The 22,840-nt window shown below is 45.8% G+C and overlaps 1 protein-coding gene across 1 annotated transcript; it reads left to right on the top strand.

The window, feature by feature from the left end:
- Positions 1-1,341: 1,341 nt before the first annotated feature.
- On the top strand, positions 1,342-22,487 carry LOC147988491 (uncharacterized). Its single transcript, XM_087534932.1, has 4 exons — positions 1,342-1,656; positions 1,948-2,094; positions 21,857-21,903; positions 22,199-22,487. The coding sequence occupies exons 1-4, from the start codon at positions 1,342-1,344 to the stop codon at positions 22,485-22,487; spliced, it is 798 nt and encodes a 265-aa protein (XP_087391058.1).
- Positions 22,488-22,840: the final 353 nt, after the last annotated feature.

The raw sequence follows: 22,840 nt of genomic DNA, 5'->3' as shown, positions 1-22,840 counted from the left end.
GCGTGGGCAAAGCGGGCCGGACCGGGCGCTCGATGTGGACTAGGGCGTGGGTGCGTGCCCGGACGTGGCCCAGGGTATAAGACCCCCTTGTATGCGTTGTAACAGATGCGGGTCGAGTCTGAGCTCGAGGGAATAGCCGTGGTTGCGGTGGCGGCGTTCGTGCGCCGGAAAAACTCCTGTGTCCAGTGTGCTTCCCCTAATCGTCTTCCTTCTCCTCTTGTCGATCGAGTGCGGCGAGCGAGAGCGAGCTACAGCAGCAGAGAGGGAGAGCTAGGGCTAAGGTTTAGGGTAGACACCAACAATTGGCATCCAAGCCACATTGCCGGAGTTGATCGCTGGCAATGTCGATCGTGCCGTACGCCGTTGGGTCGGGGAGTGTACTTCTAATGAATAAGTGTACACCAATATAAACTACTCCTATATACTCCCTCCGTCCGCAAATAAGTATATTCTAGCTTTTGTCCTAAGTTAAAGTTTTAAAATTTTGGTCAGCTTTATAGGAAACATAGCAGCATTTATGGCACTAAATTAGTATCACTAGATTCGGTTTGAAATGTATTTTCATAATATACCAATTTGATATCATATATGTCACTATCTTTTCTATAAAGTTGGTCAAATTTTGAAAACTTTGACTTAAGACAAAAGGTATATGTACATTTATTCGCGGACGGAGGGAGCATTTAACAAAGGCCGGCCGGCCGGCTGCAAGATTGGCCGTTTCATTAAGTTGTGTGCAACAACAGACCTAAGCTGGCTGCTGTGTTACATCGATCTGCTGCGGCATCCAATCAAATCATGGTAAATAAAAATTCACCACCCCCTCTCTTCTTCTAGTCCGTTTTGTCTTGCTAGACATATTCTCCTTTTGGTTTTGCAGAGCCAAGATGCCCAAGACAGAATCAGTGCGCTCCCTAGCGACATCCTTATCCTAATCCTCGAACTCCTTCAGATGCCCAGTGCAATTCAGACCGGATCGCTCTCCAAACAATGGAGACACCTCCCTCACCAGCTCTATTGTCTGCTCATAGGTGAATCTGACATTCAGAACGCTAGCTACGTCACGCTGGGTCAGATAATGGGGGCGTACACAGAAACGACGAGGAGATTGCTATCGTCCACGTGCGAATGCGGCAGCTGTTCCATCAAGAGCCTGAGACTTACTCCCTCCGTTCCAAATTACTCGTCGTGGTTTTAGTTCAATTTTGAACGGAGAGAGTACCTTTTACCTTTCAAAACCTTTCTCGTGCTCTATTGGCCATGCCGTCGGGGATGTGGCCAAGAACGGCGAGACCGAATGCCTCGAGTTTGTGATATTAACGCATCTTGCGAGACCTAGCAATGCCCAACTTGTCTCGTTTGGACAGCGGTTCATGTCTCTTCCACTCTTGCCCTGTCGCCTTCAGATGGCTCACAAGACTAACTCTCCACAACCTTGCATTTGGAGACTCGGATGTCCCCAACCTCCTCAATGCTTGTGATAAGCTTCAGTTTCTTAACTTGAGATGCTGCAAATTGGGTCGGAAATCTGTCCTCAGCATAGATGCCCCGTGCTCAGAGCTCCAGAAACTTGAATTATTTTGCCTTGAGTGCGTGCGGGTTGATCTAGTAACTCTTCCTAAACTGAAGCAAGTGCTCTTTGATACCTGGTGGGGTGTATGTAACCACACCTGTGTGTTGTGTCTTTGTTCCCCAACTTGAAAAAGTAAGCCTCGCCTCTGCTGCCCTGTCTGGGCAGAAGCCATTCACGTTGACCAAGTGTTTATCCAGTAGTAGTACAAGAAGCCTCTCGACTTTGTGTCTGGATTTTTGCTCTCAGATGGTATTTTTCTACTGCTACAATTCCCTCTGCGTCTATGCCTTGTCCATTTATCATTTCAATGCAAATGCATATATATACATTGCATCGCTTCATGTCTCATGCTCCATAATTATTTTTTGCTGCAGATATGGATTCAACCGGAAGATCCTAAACAGCTCAAACGTATATTCAGTAGCCTTAGAGATGTGTATATCTACAATGTGTTTGCTGAGTGTGACTTGAATTGGACTTTCTTTATCCTTGAAGCTGCACCTTCGCTGAAGAACTTCTACGTAAGTCTGTTAATTAAGGTCTTCATTCCCAGCATGCCACTACCGCTGGGAATTTCTTTTTTAATTAAGGTCTTCATTCCCAGCATGCCACTAGCGCTGTTAATTAAGGCCTTCGCTCGGTCATGTGCTTCGGCTGCAATTTATATTTTGGCGACAAACAGGGGAAGATATTATCAAAGGGAAAGGAAAGACGAGGTAAATCGCTTGCTCTATGTATCTCGTTGTGCACCCGTGGATTATCCCAGCTTTAGTTGTGTTGGTATATGCGCTAGATTTGATGTTTTGGGCTAATGCTTTCAGCCAAGGAGAGATCAGGAATCGAAGCCACATGTTTGGTCAACAAACTGGAAGGTGCAAATTAAACTCTTTTACACCCAAATCACATGATATTTGCTTCTGTTTTTTCACGAATTACTGTGCCATGCATACTTTAGATCAGCATACTTATTATTTCCTCCGCAGCCTTGTCTGGTTCAGTTGCAAGATTTTACCCAATCAAGAATTCAAGATATACCCTTCTCAGTTCCGGGTGACAAGATGGTAGTAGCCAGAGGCATAATGGTAGTCACAGATGTTGATAAGCATGACATTGCATTATAAATGGTCAAGGCACAACATACTACTGATCTCACGAGGGACTAGCCATAACCTCATTCCTTGTTGTTGACTTTCTGCAGGTTTGGCTTAGAATTTTCGTTTCAACATTTAGTGATATTTTGTTTGTTCTACTGCTTGACCATTTTGTATTTTTTTCCTTCAGATACCAGTCTTATTTCATGTTGTTTGAGGTACAGAGTATGCCTTTTTACTGAAATTTTCATATAACATACCCTTTTCTTTTTCCAATTATGCCAGAAATGTTGTCAATATCCTTAATCCAAGTCATATCTGTTGTTTGTGTGGTTGACATAAAAATTGCTTGCGTCATATATATGACTCCAATTCACTGTGAAGTTGGAGGTCGCGTGCATTTTCTATACGGTTGAGGAGGTTCAACCCCCTTTCTAATTCACCTTAACTCTATCAGTTGTCTGGTTTTTCGTTTCTACTTATTCCTTGTTTGCATTGATCGGATGCCTATGTCGAAGAACAACCCCCCCTTTCTTGAACTCACACCTGCATATCGTTTTGCATTAGAACAACCAAGCAAGATGTCTTTGATGTATGTTTTTCTCAGGTCAATTTTGAGACTTCTGTGCGCCTAGGTTTGATGTTTGGTGATGGGAAGAGGGGGAACAAATTACAGGTGCATATTATTTAGTATGATTCCTTTCTCTAAAGTTAGGTGCATTCGACACTCAATGGTTTAAGGTTAGGTACCATGAGTTGGCTTCTTATTGCATTCAATTTTTTAAAGCTTTATTGGATTCCGTATCGAGAACATATTGGTAACATTTCTTTGGTGTTTTTTGCTTCTGGCCTTATCTCCAATTTTTTTTCCATTGTTACTCATAAATTCAGGTGTATGCGTCTCGTTTACAATGGGTATATTGATTGTGAACCACACAGATAGTTTTAGCCCGGTTTTGCAGTAATTAATCATGCAATTTCCTACTTCTTAATTAGTGGATTAAGCCCATGGGGCTCTGATTTCGAAACATGAGAAGCCCATTGATGGAGTGCTTGCCACTGTGCGACTATGCGTGCGGCCAGGCTGTTGAGATGGAGTGGCCGCCGTGTCGTGCTTTCCCTGCCGGAGTAGTCGGGAGCTGGACAGGGTTGGGGTTGACTTTGACGCCATCGAACTCCGGCTTCCAGCGCACCTGTTCGGCGTGTAGGATGGACATGGAGGCTCGGAGGTGGGGTTACCTTCTCTTGGAACTTTTGACTTCTCGCGTGATTCCGCACTGGTCAAGCCCTTACAGCAGGCTCCATGGTGATGCGAAAGCAACACATTCACAGGGAGATGAGATGACGGAATGTGGCCCAGTCATTCTACATGTTGTTCATGTGCTAGCTTTGTTGTGTGGGTAAGAGCTACTCCTAATGGAGCAGTCCGTACGTCGTTCGTTCGTTCGTCGCTCCCCTCCCATCGATCGATAGGATCCCCTCGATCTGTCCCACCGATTTTTCTCCTATCCTACTGGTTTTCTCTCCCCGCGAATTTTTTTCTTATTTCTTTTTTACATAGTCGGGAGCCTCTCTATCTGTCACCTCTCCCCTCACACGAGCAAACCGACCTCCCACCGTGTGTAACCCTAGATGGCCGCCAGCGATGGTGTCTCCCTCTCCCTCGATCCTCAACCACTAGTGCAGAACCGGGCAATCGCACCGGTTCGTAAGGCCCTTTAGTGCCGGTTTGGTAACCGGCGCTAAAATGTAGGCACTAAAGGCCCCCCCTTTAGTACCGGTTCAGCACGAACCGGTGCTAAAGGGCAACCACGTGGCACGAGCCAGCTTCGGGGGCAGGGAGCCCTTTAGTACCGGTTGGTGTCACCAACCGGTATTAAAATGTTGGGGGGTTTTGGGTTTATGATTTCTTTTTCATTTATTTTGTGTTTTCCATTTAATTCTTTTTCGTTTGCTGATATTTTACGATACTAAATATTGTACACGTTATGCATATATATAAATAGAATTTCTAGTACAGCCGATCATAATATATATATATATATATATAAATCATCGAATGTCTCACAACCATAATTAATTAATTCATATATATATATATATATATATACACACACAATTTCTCCCAGTGGCATTAGCCTAGCTAATTGGTGCCTTCGGAGCACGATAACAATTGGAAGTGGTTCAAGGGGGCGGTAGCGGGTAATAGTATTCTCCTTTGGGATCTATGACCGGATCGAGCAAAAATCCCGCTATTTCCTCTTGAATTGCTTCTATGCGGTCCTGTGCTAGGAGCTTGTCCCACACCTTTTTGAACTGTTAAGAAGGAGATCAATATGCGTGTGTATTAGTTGTGTGACTAGATATCGATAATGGTGTAAAAATTGTGAATAGTGTTTTGACAATCGATATCGTACCCACTCCTGTCTTTGAGATTTGCTCTTTTCGGACGCCATCATGCGAATGTTCTCGCAAACGTAGTATGCACATAGATCATTCCCCGGCGCCTGCTTCAGGGCCTTTACGAGAATGGAATTTTGATCAGATAATAATTAATCAAGCATGATAATTAAAGAGATGGCAGCTAGCTAATACTACTTAATTGCTTACCTTGGGTCGATACCATTTCAGACTTTGTTTTCATGGGCCTGGAGTGACCCTGATGAATGAATAAATGGGTTATTAAATACTTGTTATCAGGAAATGACGAACTAATTAAATAGGCCGAGATATAGTTAATAATGATTGAAATTACCTGTTGACTATCCCCTTCACGATGCTGTAGTCACTTGCTTTCTTAAATAGCGAGTCTAGTACTTCAACTGTTCCTTCATCAACTTTAATGATTAACAAGATCCAGTGAAATCTGCATGCACACACGTTTGCATGTCTTAATTAAGCGGGCATATATATGTAAACAAAAACATGTAGCTATAGCTAGTAAGAAAAAACAGAATTTGTAGTACAAGATAGTGTGACTCACTAGAAGTTGTAAGGAAGTAGTATATCTTCATTGTATTTGAGTTCCTTGAAGAACTGGAGCATGCTTTCCTCTACACATTTTGCGTGATATGGATCTATTTTCCATGTGTATTCATTAATGGTATTTGGGTCAACGAACCCAATGCCATAGCGTCCACCTTTTTTCATTTCATAAATCTTCATCCTGCATAATACCACAGAAAAGAATATAGTGAGGATAATCTCTACTTCTAATGTCTCAGTTGGTAGGTCGCGTTCCGGGTTTAATTTTCGTCCCACCTCACCCGGTCTTTTTTGGTACTTCTTTGGTACTTCCTCCCACCTCACACTAAGCCGCCATGAACCAAAAAAACCTCGTACTGAGACTCCCACCCGCCCTCACGCACCCATCTACAAAGCAAAGGAAAAAACCTACGAAAATTAACCAACGAAAATAAACCCTACGAAAATTAACCAGCAAAAAAACCTAAACCAATCGCACGCACGACTCTCCTACCCTCCACTCGCACGCCCGACTCTCCTGCCCTCCACTCGCACCCGACTCACTGCCCTCGTTCTCGGCCGCCCTCCATCCCTTCGCCGCCGCCAAGACCCCGCCGGATCTTACCACCGTCGATCTCCTCGAGAAGACCCTGTCGGATCTCACCGTCGCCGATCTCCTCGAGAAGACCCTGCCGGATCTCACCGCCGTCGATCTCCTCGTGAAGATCCCGCCGGATCTCGCTGCCGCCGTAACTCCATAAAGCTGCCGCCGCCGATCCCCTCCAGAAAACCCCGTCGATCCCCACCGGATCTTGCGTCGGGGCCACGGTTCTGGATCGCCGTCGCAGGGCGGTTTCAACCAGAGGTATGGATAGGAGAAAACTCAAACGCAGGGCTGTTTCAATCATAGGTATAGCAGAGCGGTTTCAACCCCATGTATTAACATCATGATGGATCTAGCCGGCGGCCTTGAGGAGAGGAGCTCGACGAGCGGGCAGGGTGACCCCATGCCTTGGAGACGGCGACCCTCAACCCCTTGCTGCTGTGGTGCACTGGGCACATCTGTGACGAGGAGGAGGCGAGCCACAATTCATCACCTTCCTCGTCTCTCTCATGGCTGTGCACAAGGTAAACCTCATTTGCCCCCCATCTTCTACTCCAGATCAATGGGCAAGCCTGGGCACGTCTGAACTGTGCACACCTTTTGTGAATTTTTACTAGGCCTCTATATGTGCTTCAGATTATGTAGTTTGCAGTCTTGACTCCTCTGCATTAACGTTTTTTATGGTCTTCTCATCATTGTCAGGATGTCCGCACCCCGAGCCGAGCTCTGTTTGACCGGAGGACAAGCAGAGGAAAGGCGAACAGGGGTGATGACGTGGCTCCTGAGCAAGGTGAACATCGCCTTTAAGGCGAGCGGTGGCGGTATCTCCCTTACAACCGCACTTCATTTCTTACATTGTTTGCTCCTCTTATCAAGGGCACATCGGTCAGATGCATCCTTGAAAAAAGGGTACATTGATCAAGTTGTTTCCTGATGTTTGCACTCGCTGCTTTATAGTGTATTTTTTTCATATGATTTTGGATATTTTGTTTCCGTACTGTACCTTAGTTTGGAATTTATTTTGTAGGCACCTTATCTTGGGCCCCTACAATAAGTAAACTCAACATGCATGATTCTGATTAGAGGCAACCGGATCGTTATTGAACATATTGATGATTCCTGCTGTGTATTCTCAAGGAATGGCCAGGTTTAGTACTGTAACTATTTTCTTATCAAATATATTTGGGTGGTGCTCAAAATGCAGAGCTGAAAAGCAAGAAACGTAAAGCCACCTTTGAAGATAAGTTCACCATGCCTCCCAGAGTGTCACCCCGCTTCGTTGAACTTAATGGAATAAGATCAGATCAGAATAACCTTTGTAAACTAGGCAACTGAATCATTTCATTGCTGCTTGTCCATGTAACGAAGAACTATCATTTGGGTACCAAGTTCCACTACAGGCCAGGAGAATTTCTTATAACTTCAAAACGGCAAGGGATGCACCATTGTCTTCAGGTCTGGTATGTATATTTAATCAATCAAAACAAAAGTTTTTGATAATAATCAAGAATGATGAAATTTTGGACTTTAGACTATATCAGTGACAATTTTCATGATAAATTACAGAAAGTTTGTATCTAGGGGATATCTTCATGTCGACTTACGTTTAATATTAGGATATGTCCCCTCATGTGCCAGTTTTGAGATATCTTAGAAGTTCACGATCTGGTTTTAGTTCCTGCATCTTTTTCCACCTTTCTGTAGAGATTTGAGTAAAACTTAAATGTCTAGATGCATATAATCTTGTGAGTTAATTAATGCTAACTTGATGGTCCAAACTAAATTCTGCAAATATGACCATGACAGAAAGATAAATGGAGGTTTAGAGGCAGAGTAGATGCCTGCACCAACTTTATAGGTTGAACTACGTTTTGCTAGATGACTCAAATTTCAGAACACGCGCATTATTTTTTGGGAATGCAGTTAACAACAGAATCAAGTCAAGATGAAAAATGGAGAACTGTTCAATATTGAGTTTAATTCCTTTCTTGCAGAGCACCAGAGATGAGTGAGGAGATTATTAAATATTGAATATAATTCCTTTCTTGTATCCATGGTCGATCTATTGTACTCTGTCATTTGCCTTAGTGAGAACGACACTGCTCTATCGCTTGCTTATTTAAGATCATGGTAATCATTTTTGCTAGCCTATGTGTATTCTAATTTTCTCCCCTTACTGTTGCAGCCTTGCAGGTTGGAGTGCAGCTTTCAGATATCTTTATTTCCTTGGGATAGTTGGAATGGAATACTATGACTAGATATACAATGGTATTGTTATCAGTGTTCGGCCTTCAATGATTTCCGTGCAGCATGTCTAGACCATCAACGGCAATTTGAGCTCCTTAGTGAAGTAGGTTTGTAAGGCATTGCTTCAACTCAAGAAAATCAATGGCCACAATTGGGAAGTTGACTGACAATCCAAAGAGAGTGCCAATTTTCAATCTCGTGTTTAGGTGCTTACATCAATCTCGTGCATAGTCTCAATCACCACCACCGGGGCAGCTACTTCTGCTGGCAGGGGCTGGGCGCTGCCGTGAGGATGCTATCACCCATGCGCGCAGTGATGGCATGGTGGCCGAAGAAGGCCGTCTTCTGGGGAGCCGCGCGCTGGCCGCCATCTCCACCCGCGGCCACACCAATAAGACAGGTGATTTTAGGGTTGGTTCTGTCTAAAACCAAGCTGGCAGGTGAGCCAAATCAATCATTTCACGGTTCTTAAACAGTACATAACATAATGCTAATTGTGTGTTTTTCAGTAATATGCAGAGAAGGTTCGCCTGACATAATGACCAACGAGAGCAAGTTGTTTTTTCTTGATGAAAATGATAGCTACCACTTGATGAGATTTAGCAATACAAGCATTTCCTCTAATTTTATTTGTAGGTAATCCTTTAAGCTCCAAGGAAATAGCTGAATGTCACTACCAAATTAAATTACCTTTGTACAGAAAATACGTGGAGTTATGTGATATGCAAGTGAGCAGCTCTCTCACCAATGAGTTAATAACATTAAAATAGGTAGCAGTACCAATTTTTCCCAGTAAAAGTGATTTTTTGTTTTCTTCATTCAATTAACCATCGTTTTGATCGATGATGCATAATAGAAATATGCATTCCTTTACTGTTTTTTCTCCATAAGATCCTTTTATCACTCATTAAAATTTTGCAAGTTCTTGCCATACCCGAAGCTTCCATTATCGCTGACTTTGCCGGAATGCCTGCACCCATGTTCCAGGTGCCAATAATGAATCCTGTGTTTAGGTGCTTCTACATGAATCCTGTGCATAGTCTCGATCACCACCACTGGGGCAGCTACTTCTGCTGGCAGTAGCACTTTCCTCTGACATGTGTTTTTTTGTCGTTGTGTGCTTCTACATTAATCCTGGCTCGTTGTATTTAGGTTCTCTAAGGCCTAAACTGTGACTTTTCTTAATTGTATGTGTTACAACTCGTTTTACTGTACTAATTTATTCAGTTGCACAAATACAAGGTGTGGAGAGTTTGGGTTCGGAAGGTAGTTAGCCTACAAGAGAAGGGGGTTTAGTATTTTCTTGATGGCACATGTTGGAAGGTGCCATCTTTATTTCTCTTATCTTATGGGTTTCCTCACAATTGTTTTCTTACAATGTGCACAATTTTGCAACAATAAACATTGGCTCGGTATATACACTTGAATAGATGATCTGGTTACATAGCATGTGTTGGGGAATGTAGTAATTTCAAAAAATTTCCTACGCACACGCAAGATCATGGTGATGCATAGCAACGAGAGGGGAGAGTATGATCTACGTACCCTTGTAGATCGACAACGGAAGCGTTGACACAATGTAGAGGAAGTAGTCATACGTCTTCCCGATCCGACCGATCCAAGCACCGCTACTCCGGCACCTCCAAGTTCTTAACACACATACAGCTCGATGACGTTCCCCGGGCTCCGATCCAGCAAAGCGTCGGGGAAGAGTTCCGTCAGCACGACGGCGTGGTGACGATGATGATGTTCAACCGGCGCAGGGCTTCGCCTAAGCACTGCAACGATATGACCGAGGTGGAATATGGTGGAGGGGGGCACCGCACACGGCTAAGGAACGATCACGAAGATCAACTTGTGTGTCTAGGGGTTCCCCCCTGCCCCCGTATATAAAGGAGCAAGGGGAAGGCCAGCCGGCCCTATGGGGTGTGCCAAGGGAGGGGGGAGTCCTCCTAATGGGAGTAGGACTCCCCTTTCCTAGTCCAACTAGGAAAAGAGAGGGGGAAGGAAAGAGAGGGAGAGGGAGAGGGAAAGGGGGGCTGCGCCCCCCCCCTCCTAGTCCAATTCGGACTCCCCATGGGGGGGGGTGCGCCACCTCCTAGGCTGCAGCCCTCTCTCTCCCCTCAGGCCCACTAAGGCCCAATACTTCCCCGGGGGGGGGGGGGGGGGGGGTTTCCGGTAACCCCTCCGGCACTCCGGTTTTCTCCGAAATCACCCGGAACAATTCCGGTGTCCGAATATAGCCGTCCAATATATCAATCTTTATGTCTCGACCATTTCGAGACTCCTCGTCATGTCCGTGATCACATCCGGGACTCCGAACAAACTTCGGTACATCAAAAATGCATAAACTCATAATAACTGTCATCGTAACTTTAAGCGTGCGGACCCTACGGTTCGAGAACAATGTAGACATGACCGAGACACGTCTCCGGTCAATAACCAATAGCGGGACCTGGATGCCCATATTGGCTCCTACATATTCTACGAAGATCTTTATCGGTCAGACCGCATAACAACATACGTTGTTCCCTTTGTCATCGGTATGTTACTTGCCCGAGATTCGATCGTCGGTATCCAATACCTACTTCAATCTCGTTACCGGCAAGTCTCTTTACTCATTCCGTAATACATCATCTCACAACTAACATATTAGTTGTAATGCTTGCAAGGCTTATGTGATGTGCATTACCGAGAGGGCCCAGAGATACCTCTCCGACAATCGGAGTGACAAATCCTAATCTCGAAATACGCCAACCCAACATGTACCTTTGGAGACACCTGTAGAGCTCCTTTATAATCACCCAGTTACGTTGTGACGTTTGGTAGCACACAAAGTGTTCCTCCGGCAAACGGGAGTTGCATAATCTCATAGTCATAGGAACATGTATAAGTCATGAAGAAAGCAATAGCAACATACTAAATGATCGGGTGCTAAGCTAATGGAATGGGTCATGTCAATCAGATCATTCAACTAATGATGTGATCTCGTTAATCAAATGATAACTTCTTTGTCTATGGTTAGGAAACTTAACCATCTTTGATTAACGAGCTAGTCAAGTAGAGGCATACTAGTGACACTCTGTTTGTCTATGTATTCACACATGTATTATGTTTCCGGTTAATACAATTCTAGCATGAATAATAAACATTTATCATGATATAAGGAAATAAATAATAACTTTATTATTGCCTCTAGGGCATATTTCCTTCAGCATGCACCCCGAGGAGTTTCAGGAATTATGATGTGTTGGTTTTATTGGTTGAAACCATTAATGGTTGTCTGAGTTACTGGACTAGGACTGTTTGGGCATGAATTGTGTGCTCTATAACTCCTTCCTATTGGATATTTTTGCTCTCCTTATTGCACATGTTCCTGAGAAAAGTGAAGTACTTATGTCGATAAGATGTTGATTCTCAAAACTCTTAACATCTTATAGTGTATCGGTAGTGTTAAAACAAAAATAGCGATTACTTTTCTCGTGTTATCGTCTATTGTGTTTCTTCTGTCCTTGATTCCAAAGGAACTGTAGTAATTACTTTGCCTAAAGTTTGTGTTATTTCCATTTACGATGTGTTCAACTCAATTGTGTTACTAAAATACTTTTATCGGCGGATATTTATCAAGAAGTAACATGTCACCACTTTGAATACAACCTTAGTTTTACATGCATTAGTTTTCTAATTAAATGTTGTCGTTGTAAGCATCAAAACTATCTTCTAGATTCACAACTTATGCTTATGCCTCCGTTTAAAAAAAACTAGCTTCTACAGTTACAGCCTTGCTGGGAGCCAGGGTGAGAAACTAAATGTTGGGGAACGTTGCAGAAAACAAAAATTTTCCTACGGTTTCACCAAGATCCATCTATGAGTTCATCTAGCAACGAGTGATTGGATTGCATCTACATACCTTTGTAGATCACGCGCGGAAGCGTACTATCATTAAGAATAAACCATTCACCATCGGAGCATGACCATAAAACATATCTCTCATATAAATAGAACAACCATTATTCTTGGATTTAAATGAGTAGCCATCTCGTATTAAACGAGATCCTGATACAATGTTCATGCTCAAACTTGGCACTAAATAACAATTATTGAGGTTCAAAACTAATCCCGTAGGTAAATGTAGAGGTAGCGTGCCGACGACGATCACATCGACCTTGGAACCATTCCCGACGCGCATCGTCACCTCGTCCTTCGCCAGTCTCCGCTTATTCCGAAGCTCCTGCTTTGAGTTACAAATGTGAGCAACTGCACCGGTATCAAATACCCAGGAGCTACTACGAGTACTGGTAAGGTACACATCAATTACATGTATATCACATATACCTTTCGTTTTGCCGGCCTTCTTGTCCGCTAAGTATTTGGGGCAGTTCCGCTTCCAGTGACCACTTTCCTTGCAATAAAAGCACTCAGTCTCGGGCTTGGGTCCATTCTTTGGCTTCTTCCCGGCAGCTTGCTTGCCGGGCGCGGCAACTCCCTTGCCGTCCTTCTTGAAGTTCTTTTTACCCTTGCCCTTCTTGAACTTAGTGGTTTTATTGACCATCAACACTTGATGTTCCTTCTTGACTTCTACCTCTACTGATTTCAGCATAGCAAATACTTCAGGAATGGTCTTTTCCATCCCCTGCATATTGAAGTTCATCACAAAGCTCTTGTAGCTCGGTGGAAGCGACTGAAGGATTCTGTCAATGACCGCGCCATCCGGGAGATTAACTCCCAGCTGAGTCAAGCGGTTATGCAACCCAGACATAGTGAGTATGTGCTCACTGACAGAACTGTTTTCCTCCATCTTACAGCTGAAGAACTTGTCGGAGACTTGATATCTCTTGACCCGGGCATGAGCTTGGAAAACCATTTTCAGCTCTTCGAACATCTCATATGCTCCGTGTCTCTCAAAACGTTTTTGGAGCCCCGGCTCTAAGCTGTAAAGTATGCCGCACTGAACGAGGGAGTAGTCATCGGTACGTGCCTGCCAAGCATTCATAACGTCTTGTTCTGCAGGGAGAACAGGTGCGTCACCCAGCGGTGCTTGTAGGACATAATCTTTCTTGGCAGCTATGAGGATGATCCTCAGGTTCCGGACCCAGTCCGTGTAGTTGCTGCCATCGTCTTTCAGCTTGGTTTTCTCTAGGAACGCGTTGAAGTTGAGGACTACGTTGGCCATTTGATCTACAAGACATATTGTAAATTTTTAGACTAAGTTCATGATAATTAAGTTCATCTAATCAAATTATTCAATGAACTCCCACTTAGATAGACATCCCTCCTGTCATCTAAGTATAACATGATCCGAGTTAACTAGGCCGTGTCCGATCATCACGTGAGACGGACTAGTCAACATCGGTGAACATCTTCATGTTGATCGTATCTTCTATACGACTCATGCTCGACCTTTCGGTCTTCTGTGTTCCGAGGCCATGTCTGTACATGCTAGGCTCGTCAAGTCAACCTAAGTGTTTGCATGTGTAAATCTGTCTTACACCCGTTGTATGTGAACGTTAGAATCTATCACACCCGATCATCACGTGGTGCTTCGAAACAACAAACTGTCGCAACGGTGCACAGTTAGGGGGAACACTTTCTTGAAATTATTATGAGGGATCATCTTATTTACTACCGTCGTTCTAAGTAAACAAGATGCAAAAACATGATAAACATCACATGCAATCAAATAATAAAAGTGACATGATATGGCCAATATCACATAGCTCCTTTGATCTCCATCTTGGGGCTCCATGATCATCTTGTCACCGGCATGACACCATGATCTCCATCATCATGATCTCCATCATCGTGTCTCCATGAAGTTGCTCGCCAACTATTACTTCTAATAATATGGCTAATGCGTTTAGCAATAAAGTAAAGTAATTTACATGGCGTTTCTCAATGACACGTAGGTCATACAAAAAATAAAGACAACTCCTATGGCTCCTGCCGGTTGTCATACTCATCGACATGCAAGTCGTGATTCCTACTACAATAGCATGAACATCTCATACATCACATATATATCATTCATCATTCATCACAAATTTGGCCATATCACATCACAAAACACTTGCTGCAAAAACAAGTTAGACGTCCTCTAATTGTTGTTGCAAGTTTTACGTGGCTGCAATAGGGTTCTAGCAAGAACGTTTTCTTACCTACATGAAAGCCACAACGTGATTTTCAACTTCTATTTACCCTTCATCAGGACCCTTTTCATCGAATCCGCTCCAACTAAAGTAGGAGAGACAGACACCCGCCAGCCACCTTATGCAACTAGTGCATGTTAGTCGGTGGAACCGGTCTCACGTAAGCGTATGTGTAAGGTTGGTCCGGGCCGCTTCATCCTACAATACCGTTGAAGCAAGATAAGACTAGTAGCGGCAAGAAAGTTGACAACATCTAAGCCCACAACAAATTGTGTGCTACTCGCGCAAGAAGAACTACGCATAGACCTAGCTCATGATGCCACTGTTGGGGAACGTTGCAGAAAACAAAAATTTTCCTACGGTTTCACCAAGATCCATCTATGAGTTCATCTAGCAACGAGTGATTGGATTGCATCTACATACCTTTGTAGATCACGCGCGGAAGCGTTCAAAGAACGGGGATGAGGAAGTCATACTCGACGTGATCCAAATCACCGGAGATCCTAGCGTCGAACGGACGGCACCTCCGTGTTCAACACACGTACGGTCAGCGTAACGTCTCCTTCTTCTTGATCCAGCAAGGGGGAAGGAGAGGTTGAGGAAGATGGCTCCAGCAGCAGCACGACGACGTGGTGGTGGTGGAGCTGCAGTACTCCGTCAGGGCTTCGCCAAGCTCTATGGAGGAGGAGGGGTGTTGGAGAGGGAGAGGGAGGCACCAAAGGCGTTGGATGAGAGGCCCTCCCTCCTCCCCACTATATATAGGGGGCCTACGGGGGGCGCCGGCCCTAGGAGATGCAATCTCCTAGGGGGGCGGCGGCCAAGGGGTGGGGGGCTTGCCCCCCAAGCAAGGGGGCGCCCCCTTTAGGGTTTCCCCCACCCTAGGCGCATGGGCCCTAGGGGAAGTGGCGCCCCAGCCCACTTTGGGCTGGATCCCTTCCCACTTCAGCCCATGGGGCCCTCCGGGATAGGTGGCCCCACCCGGTGGACCCCCGGGACCCTTCCGGTGGTCCCGGTACAATACCGGTGACCCCGAAACTTGTCCCGATGGCCGAAATAGCACTTCCTATATATAATTCTTTACCTTCGGACCATTCCGGAACTCCTCGTGACGTCCGGGATCTCATCCGGGACTCCGAACAACATTCGGGTTACTGCATATACATATCCCTACAACCCTAGCGTCACCGAACCTTAAGTGTGTAGACCCTACGGGTTCGGGAGACATGTAGACATGACCGAGATTGCTCTCCGGTTAATAAGCAACAGCGGGATCTGGATACCCATGTTGGCTCCCACATGCTCCTCGATGATCTCATCGGATGAACCACGATGTCGAGGATTCAAGCAACCCCATATACAATTCCCTTTGTCAATCGGTATGTTACTTGCCCGAGATTCGATCGTCGGTATCCCAATACCTCGTTCAATCTCGTTACCGGCAAGTCACTTTACTCGTACCGTAATGCATGATCCCGTGACCATACACTTGGTCACTTTGAGCTCATAATGATGATGCATTACCGAGTGGGCCCTGTGATACCTCTCCGTCATACGGAGTGACAAATCCCAGTCTTGATCCGTGTCAACCCAACAGACACTTTCGGAGATACCCGTAGTATACCTTTATGGTCACCCAGTTACGTTGTGACGTTTGGTACACCCAAAGCACTCCTACGGTGTCCGGGAGTTACACGATCTCATGGTCTAAGGAAAAGATACTTGACATTGGAAAACTCTAGCAAACAAACTATACGATCTTGTGCTATGTTTAGGATTGGGTCTTGTCCATCACATCATTCTCCTAATGATGTGATCTCGTTATCAATGACATCCAATGTCCATAGTCAGGAAACCATGACTATCTGTTGATCAACGAGCTAGTCAACTAGAGGATTACTAGGGACATGTTGGTGTCTATTATTCACACATGTATTACGATTTCCGGATAACACAATTATAGCATGAATAAAAGACAATTATCATGAACAAGGAAATATAATAATAATCCTTTTATTATTGCCTCTAGGGCATATTTCCAACACTAAATGTCAACATGGTTGTGCAGGTCTGCAGGAGGTGCCTTTGAGAACTTGATCAGCTACTCGAGCTTCATTGTCAGCGAAGTCTCCACTGGGTTGCCCAGATCTGTCCTGAATTGCTTCATTGATGACAATTTGGAGAAGGCTCCGCTGACACTTACAAAGGATGTTTTCCTTTGTTGGAAAGACGAGGATACGCTGGAGATAGACATGGGGTGGTAAGAAAATGATGAGTTCCTGATGATATTATGCTTGCTGGTCTAAACCTACATGTATTATGTCAGTTTGTTGTTAAGAGTATCTTGAAAATATAAAGCTACTGGGTGGCCAGACATTCTATACTATCGTCTTTCCAAGAGCCCACTTTTGTGCATGTATATATTTGTTGTACAGCCTATGCTGGTTTGCCTACAATAATTATCAGAAGGTAATATGCAGCAGCCAAATTCTCTCGGTCGACGTTGATTTTGTCATGTTCTTAAGCAAACCCTGCGTACCATATTCCTCAAAAGGTGAAGAGGACGGGAAGACACATGTGCTAAAGCAAAAAAAAAACAGTATATTTAGGATCTACCCCTTAGCTTAATTTACAAGTTGTGTGAGCCTGCTCATATATCGATATTGATTCAGCAATTCGCAGGATAGCATGAAACCTATTCTTTTATTCTGCTAGAATTGACTAACCAGCATTAAAATTCGTAATTGTAACCAAATTACGTATGTGTTCCTATAAAAAAAGAGAGAGAACAATGCATTTCAGCATGTATGTCTCGGCTCCTATAAATAAGAGAGAGAACAATGCATTTCAGCATGTATGTCTCAGTGTGGCGTGCTGTAGCGGATCACAATATTCTTCTAGGTACGTATGATAAGTTGCACAAGCATCTTTGTATTGTTTTTCGCATATATCTTTGTTTTCTTCTACTGTAATGTCGTCGGTAGCTGTTTGCTCTATTTCTTTCCTATTTGCAGTGCGCTTCTCTTTTGATTCCATGCTTCAATCAAATCAAATTGACGTCATTAGTGGATTGCATGCTGATTTTTTGTTTTTCTTTCATGGAAGTAATTAGGGGATTGTGATACAGTCTCCAGTCTCACCACTGATACTCTCAGTCGATGCTATATTAGTGTAGTGGTGGTTGTGCGGTGGAGGTGGGGCTTCATCCTTCAGGCAAATCGTGCAACATGGATCTGGTCTGATATCGATCCAGACAGATCTGGCGCTGGCAGCCCGTCCGACGGCAAGGGCTGAGGCCAACAGGGGCCGTGTGCAGCCGGCGCTGGCGTGGATCGGTGGGCAGTGCTGGTGGCGTGGCTAAGGTGGTGGAGGTGCGTGCACGTCCTGGAGTCCGGTCGGGCCTTCCTCCCCGGCTTCTGGACGACAGCGTGCGGCGCGGGCAGGCTTGTCTTGTGCCCATCTTTGGTGGTGATGGCGGTGGATCTACCCCCTCTTCGGCGGACATGTGGCTGTTGGTGGCCTCTCGCCAGTCACGCCAGTAGCCGTGGTGGGGTGAAGCAGGGGTGCTTCGGGGGGAGGGGGAAGTCGGTAGGAGGGATGGGGGCTCTGCTGTTGTTGAGTCGCCTGTCGCCGACGTAGGGGGTGCCAGTCATGGTTGTGTGCCGGTCCTTCCCCTTCCCCTTTTCCTCAGCCTGGTGCTTTCTGGCGATGCTTGAGGTTGGACGGTCGTTGTCGGTTCCGGCGGTGGTTGGATTTGGAGAAGCTATTGAAAGCCACCCCCTTTGATGTTCTCAGGGTGGTCTGGGTACAAGGTGGCGGCCCTGGCAGTGGGAGGCGTGTTGATCTTGGGCGGATTTGCGCGGCTCAGGAGCGGGAGAGCAGACAAGGCTGCTCGGGCGGCATGGATGCGGGTGGTTGGCGGAGCGGGGGTGCGACGGAGGGGGTCGGAGCACCGGGGTACATCACTTGCCCAATCTTTGTACTAGCCATCGGCGGTGGCGTCCGCAGACGTTGTTTCCCCCTTGCAGGGTCCGTTGTGGTGCTCTCAATCCCTTTGTGTTACTCCGAGTGAAAACTTGATCCACGGGATCAGATGATGGCGGCTATCAGTGGTCCCGCCCTTCTTGGAGGCACCATTTTGGAGTCCCCGCTCCGGCGTTGGCTGCCTCACCTCTCCTTGGTGGATCACTCATGTGGTGGTCCGTCGGCTAGAAGCGGTTCTTCTTTGCTCATTCGTAGTATGCTTGGTAGTCGCTAGGGTGGTTTGTCGGCACCTTTGTATCTTGCTTTGGGTGTGTGTTGAGTGCGGTGGTGGTGTGTGTTTGTATCGGTCTTATCGGATGTATACAGTGATTGTTGCTTTATAATGTAAAGCAGGGGGCGTTTTCGTCATTAGGGGATTGTGTCATGGAGAAATAGAGGGGTCTAGAAAGAAAGAGGGAGCGGGGGTGGGAAATAGAAGGGTATGGATAGAGATGGAGGGTGGTAGACAGAGTGGGGAACGAGATAAGATATGCATTATATTCATAGGTGCAATCGGATGAAAACAAATTAAAAGGCCCGTGGCAACGCACAGGCATTTTACTAGTTACAGGTAATGATTGATCAAAATGATCAGCTAGCTTGAGACTTAAATTACAGAAAGAAATCACTTACAGACAATAGCAACTGACGATAGATTTGTCGAATGCGTCTTTATTGTATAGCTGAAAAAGTTCTGAATACTCAACGACCACAGCTTTCTTATGGTAGTAATGCTCTTCATTGACATTCACCATGAGGGACTCTCGATTGGAAATCTTGGTAATGTCCATGTACCATTGATGCAATGCATACATTCTCGTTGGGAGCTTATTGACCTCCTCTGGCTCGACCAAAGGTTGGCCCCAGGCATATTTTCATTTTATTTCCTCCTCTCTAGTCGGAGACATGGGCTCGATATCGAGGAGTTGTCCAACAGTGATCCCGATCGATTCAGCCTGCGCAATATGCTCCTCGGTTATTACCACATCGCCCAGCTCGGGAACGTTAACGGTTTGCCCACAATAATATTGGGCGCGCCTACTCTCATGTGTTGTTGGCACAACAAGCGGGGGGATTGATTGCGCCGCCTGTTCTCCCAGCTGGGGAACGGTTTTACCGCAATTTTTGCCAGATGATTTGCTCGAGCTCAAGCTCGCCTCTTTCTGTATACGTGCTCGATTTAACTTCCTGAGGTGGCGCTCATAGTCCGTGTCAACAGGCTTGGGAGCTGGTGGTCTAGCCATACGAATGAAGTGGTCAATCTTTTCCACGTGCACTTTCTCCCTTGGCGGCGGTGGCGGTTTCGGTGCAAAATGGGCTTCCACCTCGGTCTTCGATATGGCTACGTTTTCCTCCTCGGACTTGTCGTAAGGCCTCTGTGGAAGAGGCGCGAGGTTTGGACCATATTGAAATCGCTTGCCTCCGTCTGTACCTGCAGTACTATCTCGACTTGTACCGCTACGCACCATAGCTGAGGCGGCTCTCTTCCGTGATTGCTGAGGCGGCGAAGACGGCTGACGTGGCTGAGTTGGAGGAGGAGGAGTGGCCTGAAGCTGTGCCGGACTTGGAGGGGAAGTGGCCTGAAGCTGTGCCGAACTTGGAGGAGGAGTGGCCTGACGCTTTGCCAGACTTGGAGGAGGAGTGGCCTAAAGCTGTGCCAGACTTGGAGGAGGAGTGGCCTGACGCGTTGGTGGACTTGGAGGAGCGGGAGTCAACTTTTTGTTCGGGCCTCGTTTCGTCCTGTTGCCTGAATATTTGCTCGATCCGGATGGCTGAAAGAAGAAAGATCGATTCGTTAATATATCTTCAAGTCATTTAAAACATGTGATGATCACCAGATGCCTGCTTATATAAATTTAAAGGTGATTTAAATGATTTTTTAACGTTAGATAAAGCAAAAATGAGTGTGTCTAGATTAGTGATATTTTCTTACGGGCACCTGCAAGATTTACATGAAAATGTTTTCCTATGGCCGCTCAATTCTTTTGATCGATGTCGTAATTGAGGTGTCTATCACCATGAACCGTCCTATGTTCTTTAATGGTATTAAGCTATGAGCTACCCTATGTTTCAAAGAGTTCATGAGTTGCGTATGACCATGAGACTCAAATTACATGATGCATGATATTCCACAATTTATATTTTGTCCATGCTGTATGTCCATGGAAATGTTTTATACATTAGTATCTAACATAATTACATAAATGGCTATAGACGGGGAGAGAGGGAGACGAGATGGGGGCGTCGGCGGCGAGAGAGGGGCTGCGGGCGAGTGCGTCCACCGGCGAGGGAGGGGGCGACTTTTATAGCGGCCGGGGTGGCAAACATGTCTAGGGTTTTGGCGGGAGGGGGGCGCGTGGCCGTACTGCGCCGCCCGTGAAAAATCAATGGTAGGCCGACCGGCGGCAGCCTTGGCATTGATCCCCCGCGGGAAAACGAGGCGATGAGGAAGACGAGACGAGGCTGGTCGATGACTCAGCGGCCCCACCAGGCTTTCGCGCCAAAAACGCTTCCACCGGCGCCCCCCAGCGCCAAATTTGGGCCTAACTGGCGAAAATTGGGCTTCTTGAGGCGCGACTGGGCCGTTTTTTTAGCGTCGGCGATAAAAAAGGGCCTTGGGGGGGGGGGGATGTTGGGGGCGCGAGTGAAGATGCTCTAAGATAGGAAGGTAGTTATGGCCCTTGTCCCTTGATGCAATCATTGGCTAACTTAGAACACGAGTTGGTGGATTTGTGATAGGAGTGAGGGTTGAGAGTGAGCGGGATGGGGGTTCGGAATTGGCCCATTCAGTTATGGCGGTCTGAGCGGAATAATTTTCCTACTTTGAAGATGTAGAAAATTACATTTCATTAGAGATGGCTTTGGCTCGAGCGAGAAATGTCTTGCTACAAATCGTGTGTTGGAAATAGCATGACGGATATTCGGACAACTATATTTCTCCCCCACATATGTGCTGGATTTGGGGGAGCCCGGACCATCTAGATGATTGGATTTGAGGAGCCTGCTAGGCACCCGTTTGATGTCCGAACATGCACGAACATACGAGGGAGAAATGAACTTCAACCTTGGAGGCGATCTTAATTATTTGTTTAATTCATTTATATACGCATTGTGTAGCCTGTAGCAACGCACGGGCATTCTACTAGTATTGAAGTTGATGCTCAGTTTAAATGTAATATTTGTCGTTTCTTTTGTTGTTGAGTCCATGCAGTTATCTCGACACTCTTGTGAACCCAACAAGTTTGAGGATATTGCCAAGAAGACCAACTTTTTTTTTGAATTTTAGGGGGGGGGGGGGGGGGGGTAGAACTCCCCCGCCTGAATCACTTTTTATTAACCAGGGGACCGAACAGCTTCATACCGCAGGATCATTACAAAGGAAAGAGAGAGAGAAAGAGAGAGGTGGGGTGGGGGGGGGGGGGGGCTATATCACAAGTTTCCCAAGCCACACATCAACATGCTGGTCATCATCAGCCCGGAATCTCCCCCGCCAGAGCACGGCGTCGTCCCGGCATCGCTTCATAGTGACCGCCAGAGAGGGGGAGTCTTCACGGAAGACCAACTTGGTGTGGAAAACACCCAGTTTCAAGCGTTTGAACTTGAAGCTGCTGTTCATGAAAGGGTTTTCGGAGGATGAGAAGGTGATGAACTATATAAGGCTTGTCATGAAAAGATCTGTGGGCTTGAAGAGAATCGAACTGCATGATAAAGATCCATGTGAGGAGTGCAAAGCCATAGTCCCCGGGTGTTTAAGGTTTCCTGTGGATGAATCTAGCAAGCGTCGGATTAAGGAGAAACTCACATCTGGGTTCTCTGCATATGGGGAGATAATAATGGGATGATGCATACAATCAAGCAGTGCGCAGAACCAAGTCAGTTGCTTAGAAGGCCCATTAGCAATGGATATATATATATATATATATATATATATATATATATATAGTAGGTGCGCAGAACCAAGTCATTTTGCTGGAACCGTATCAATGTTTTGCTGTAACCATGTTTTTTGCTAGAAACCATACAAACCAGGCAGGGACAAGATGTTAGCGATGGTATGACGGCAGCGAGGTGCAAGAAGCGCGTGAGATGAGGTGAGCGACGGGAGGTGGGTCGGCGTGCTGCTTGGTCAAAGGGATAAGAATCGAACGGCTCAGAGGGATCCAATCCGTCAGCTAGCACGCGACCGGCTGAAACA

Source organism: Triticum urartu, chromosome 1A, assembly GCF_056163025.1.
Source record: "Triticum urartu cultivar PI428250 chromosome 1A, HENAU_Tu73, whole genome shotgun sequence".
Lineage (NCBI taxonomy): Eukaryota > Viridiplantae > Streptophyta > Magnoliopsida > Poales > Poaceae > Triticum > Triticum urartu.
Note: the sequence above shows the minus strand (reverse complement) of the source record. Positions and strands in the feature narration are given on the sequence as shown.

What these genes read in the sequence shown, in the direction of transcription:
- LOC147988491 (XM_087534932.1), top strand. Translation starts at nt 1,342, where the DNA reads ATGCCCAACTTGTCTCGTTTGGACAGCGGTTCATGTCTCTTCCACTCT. An exon ending in CTTCGCTGAAGAACTTCTAC is followed by an intron (nt 2,095 to 21,856) that starts GTAAGTCTGTTA and finishes GAGTCCATGCAG; the next exon opens with TTATCTCGACACTCTTGTGA. An exon ending in AAGTTTGAGGATATTGCCAA is followed by an intron (nt 21,904 to 22,198) that starts GAAGACCAACTT and finishes GGAGTCTTCACG; the next exon opens with GAAGACCAACTTGGTGTGGA.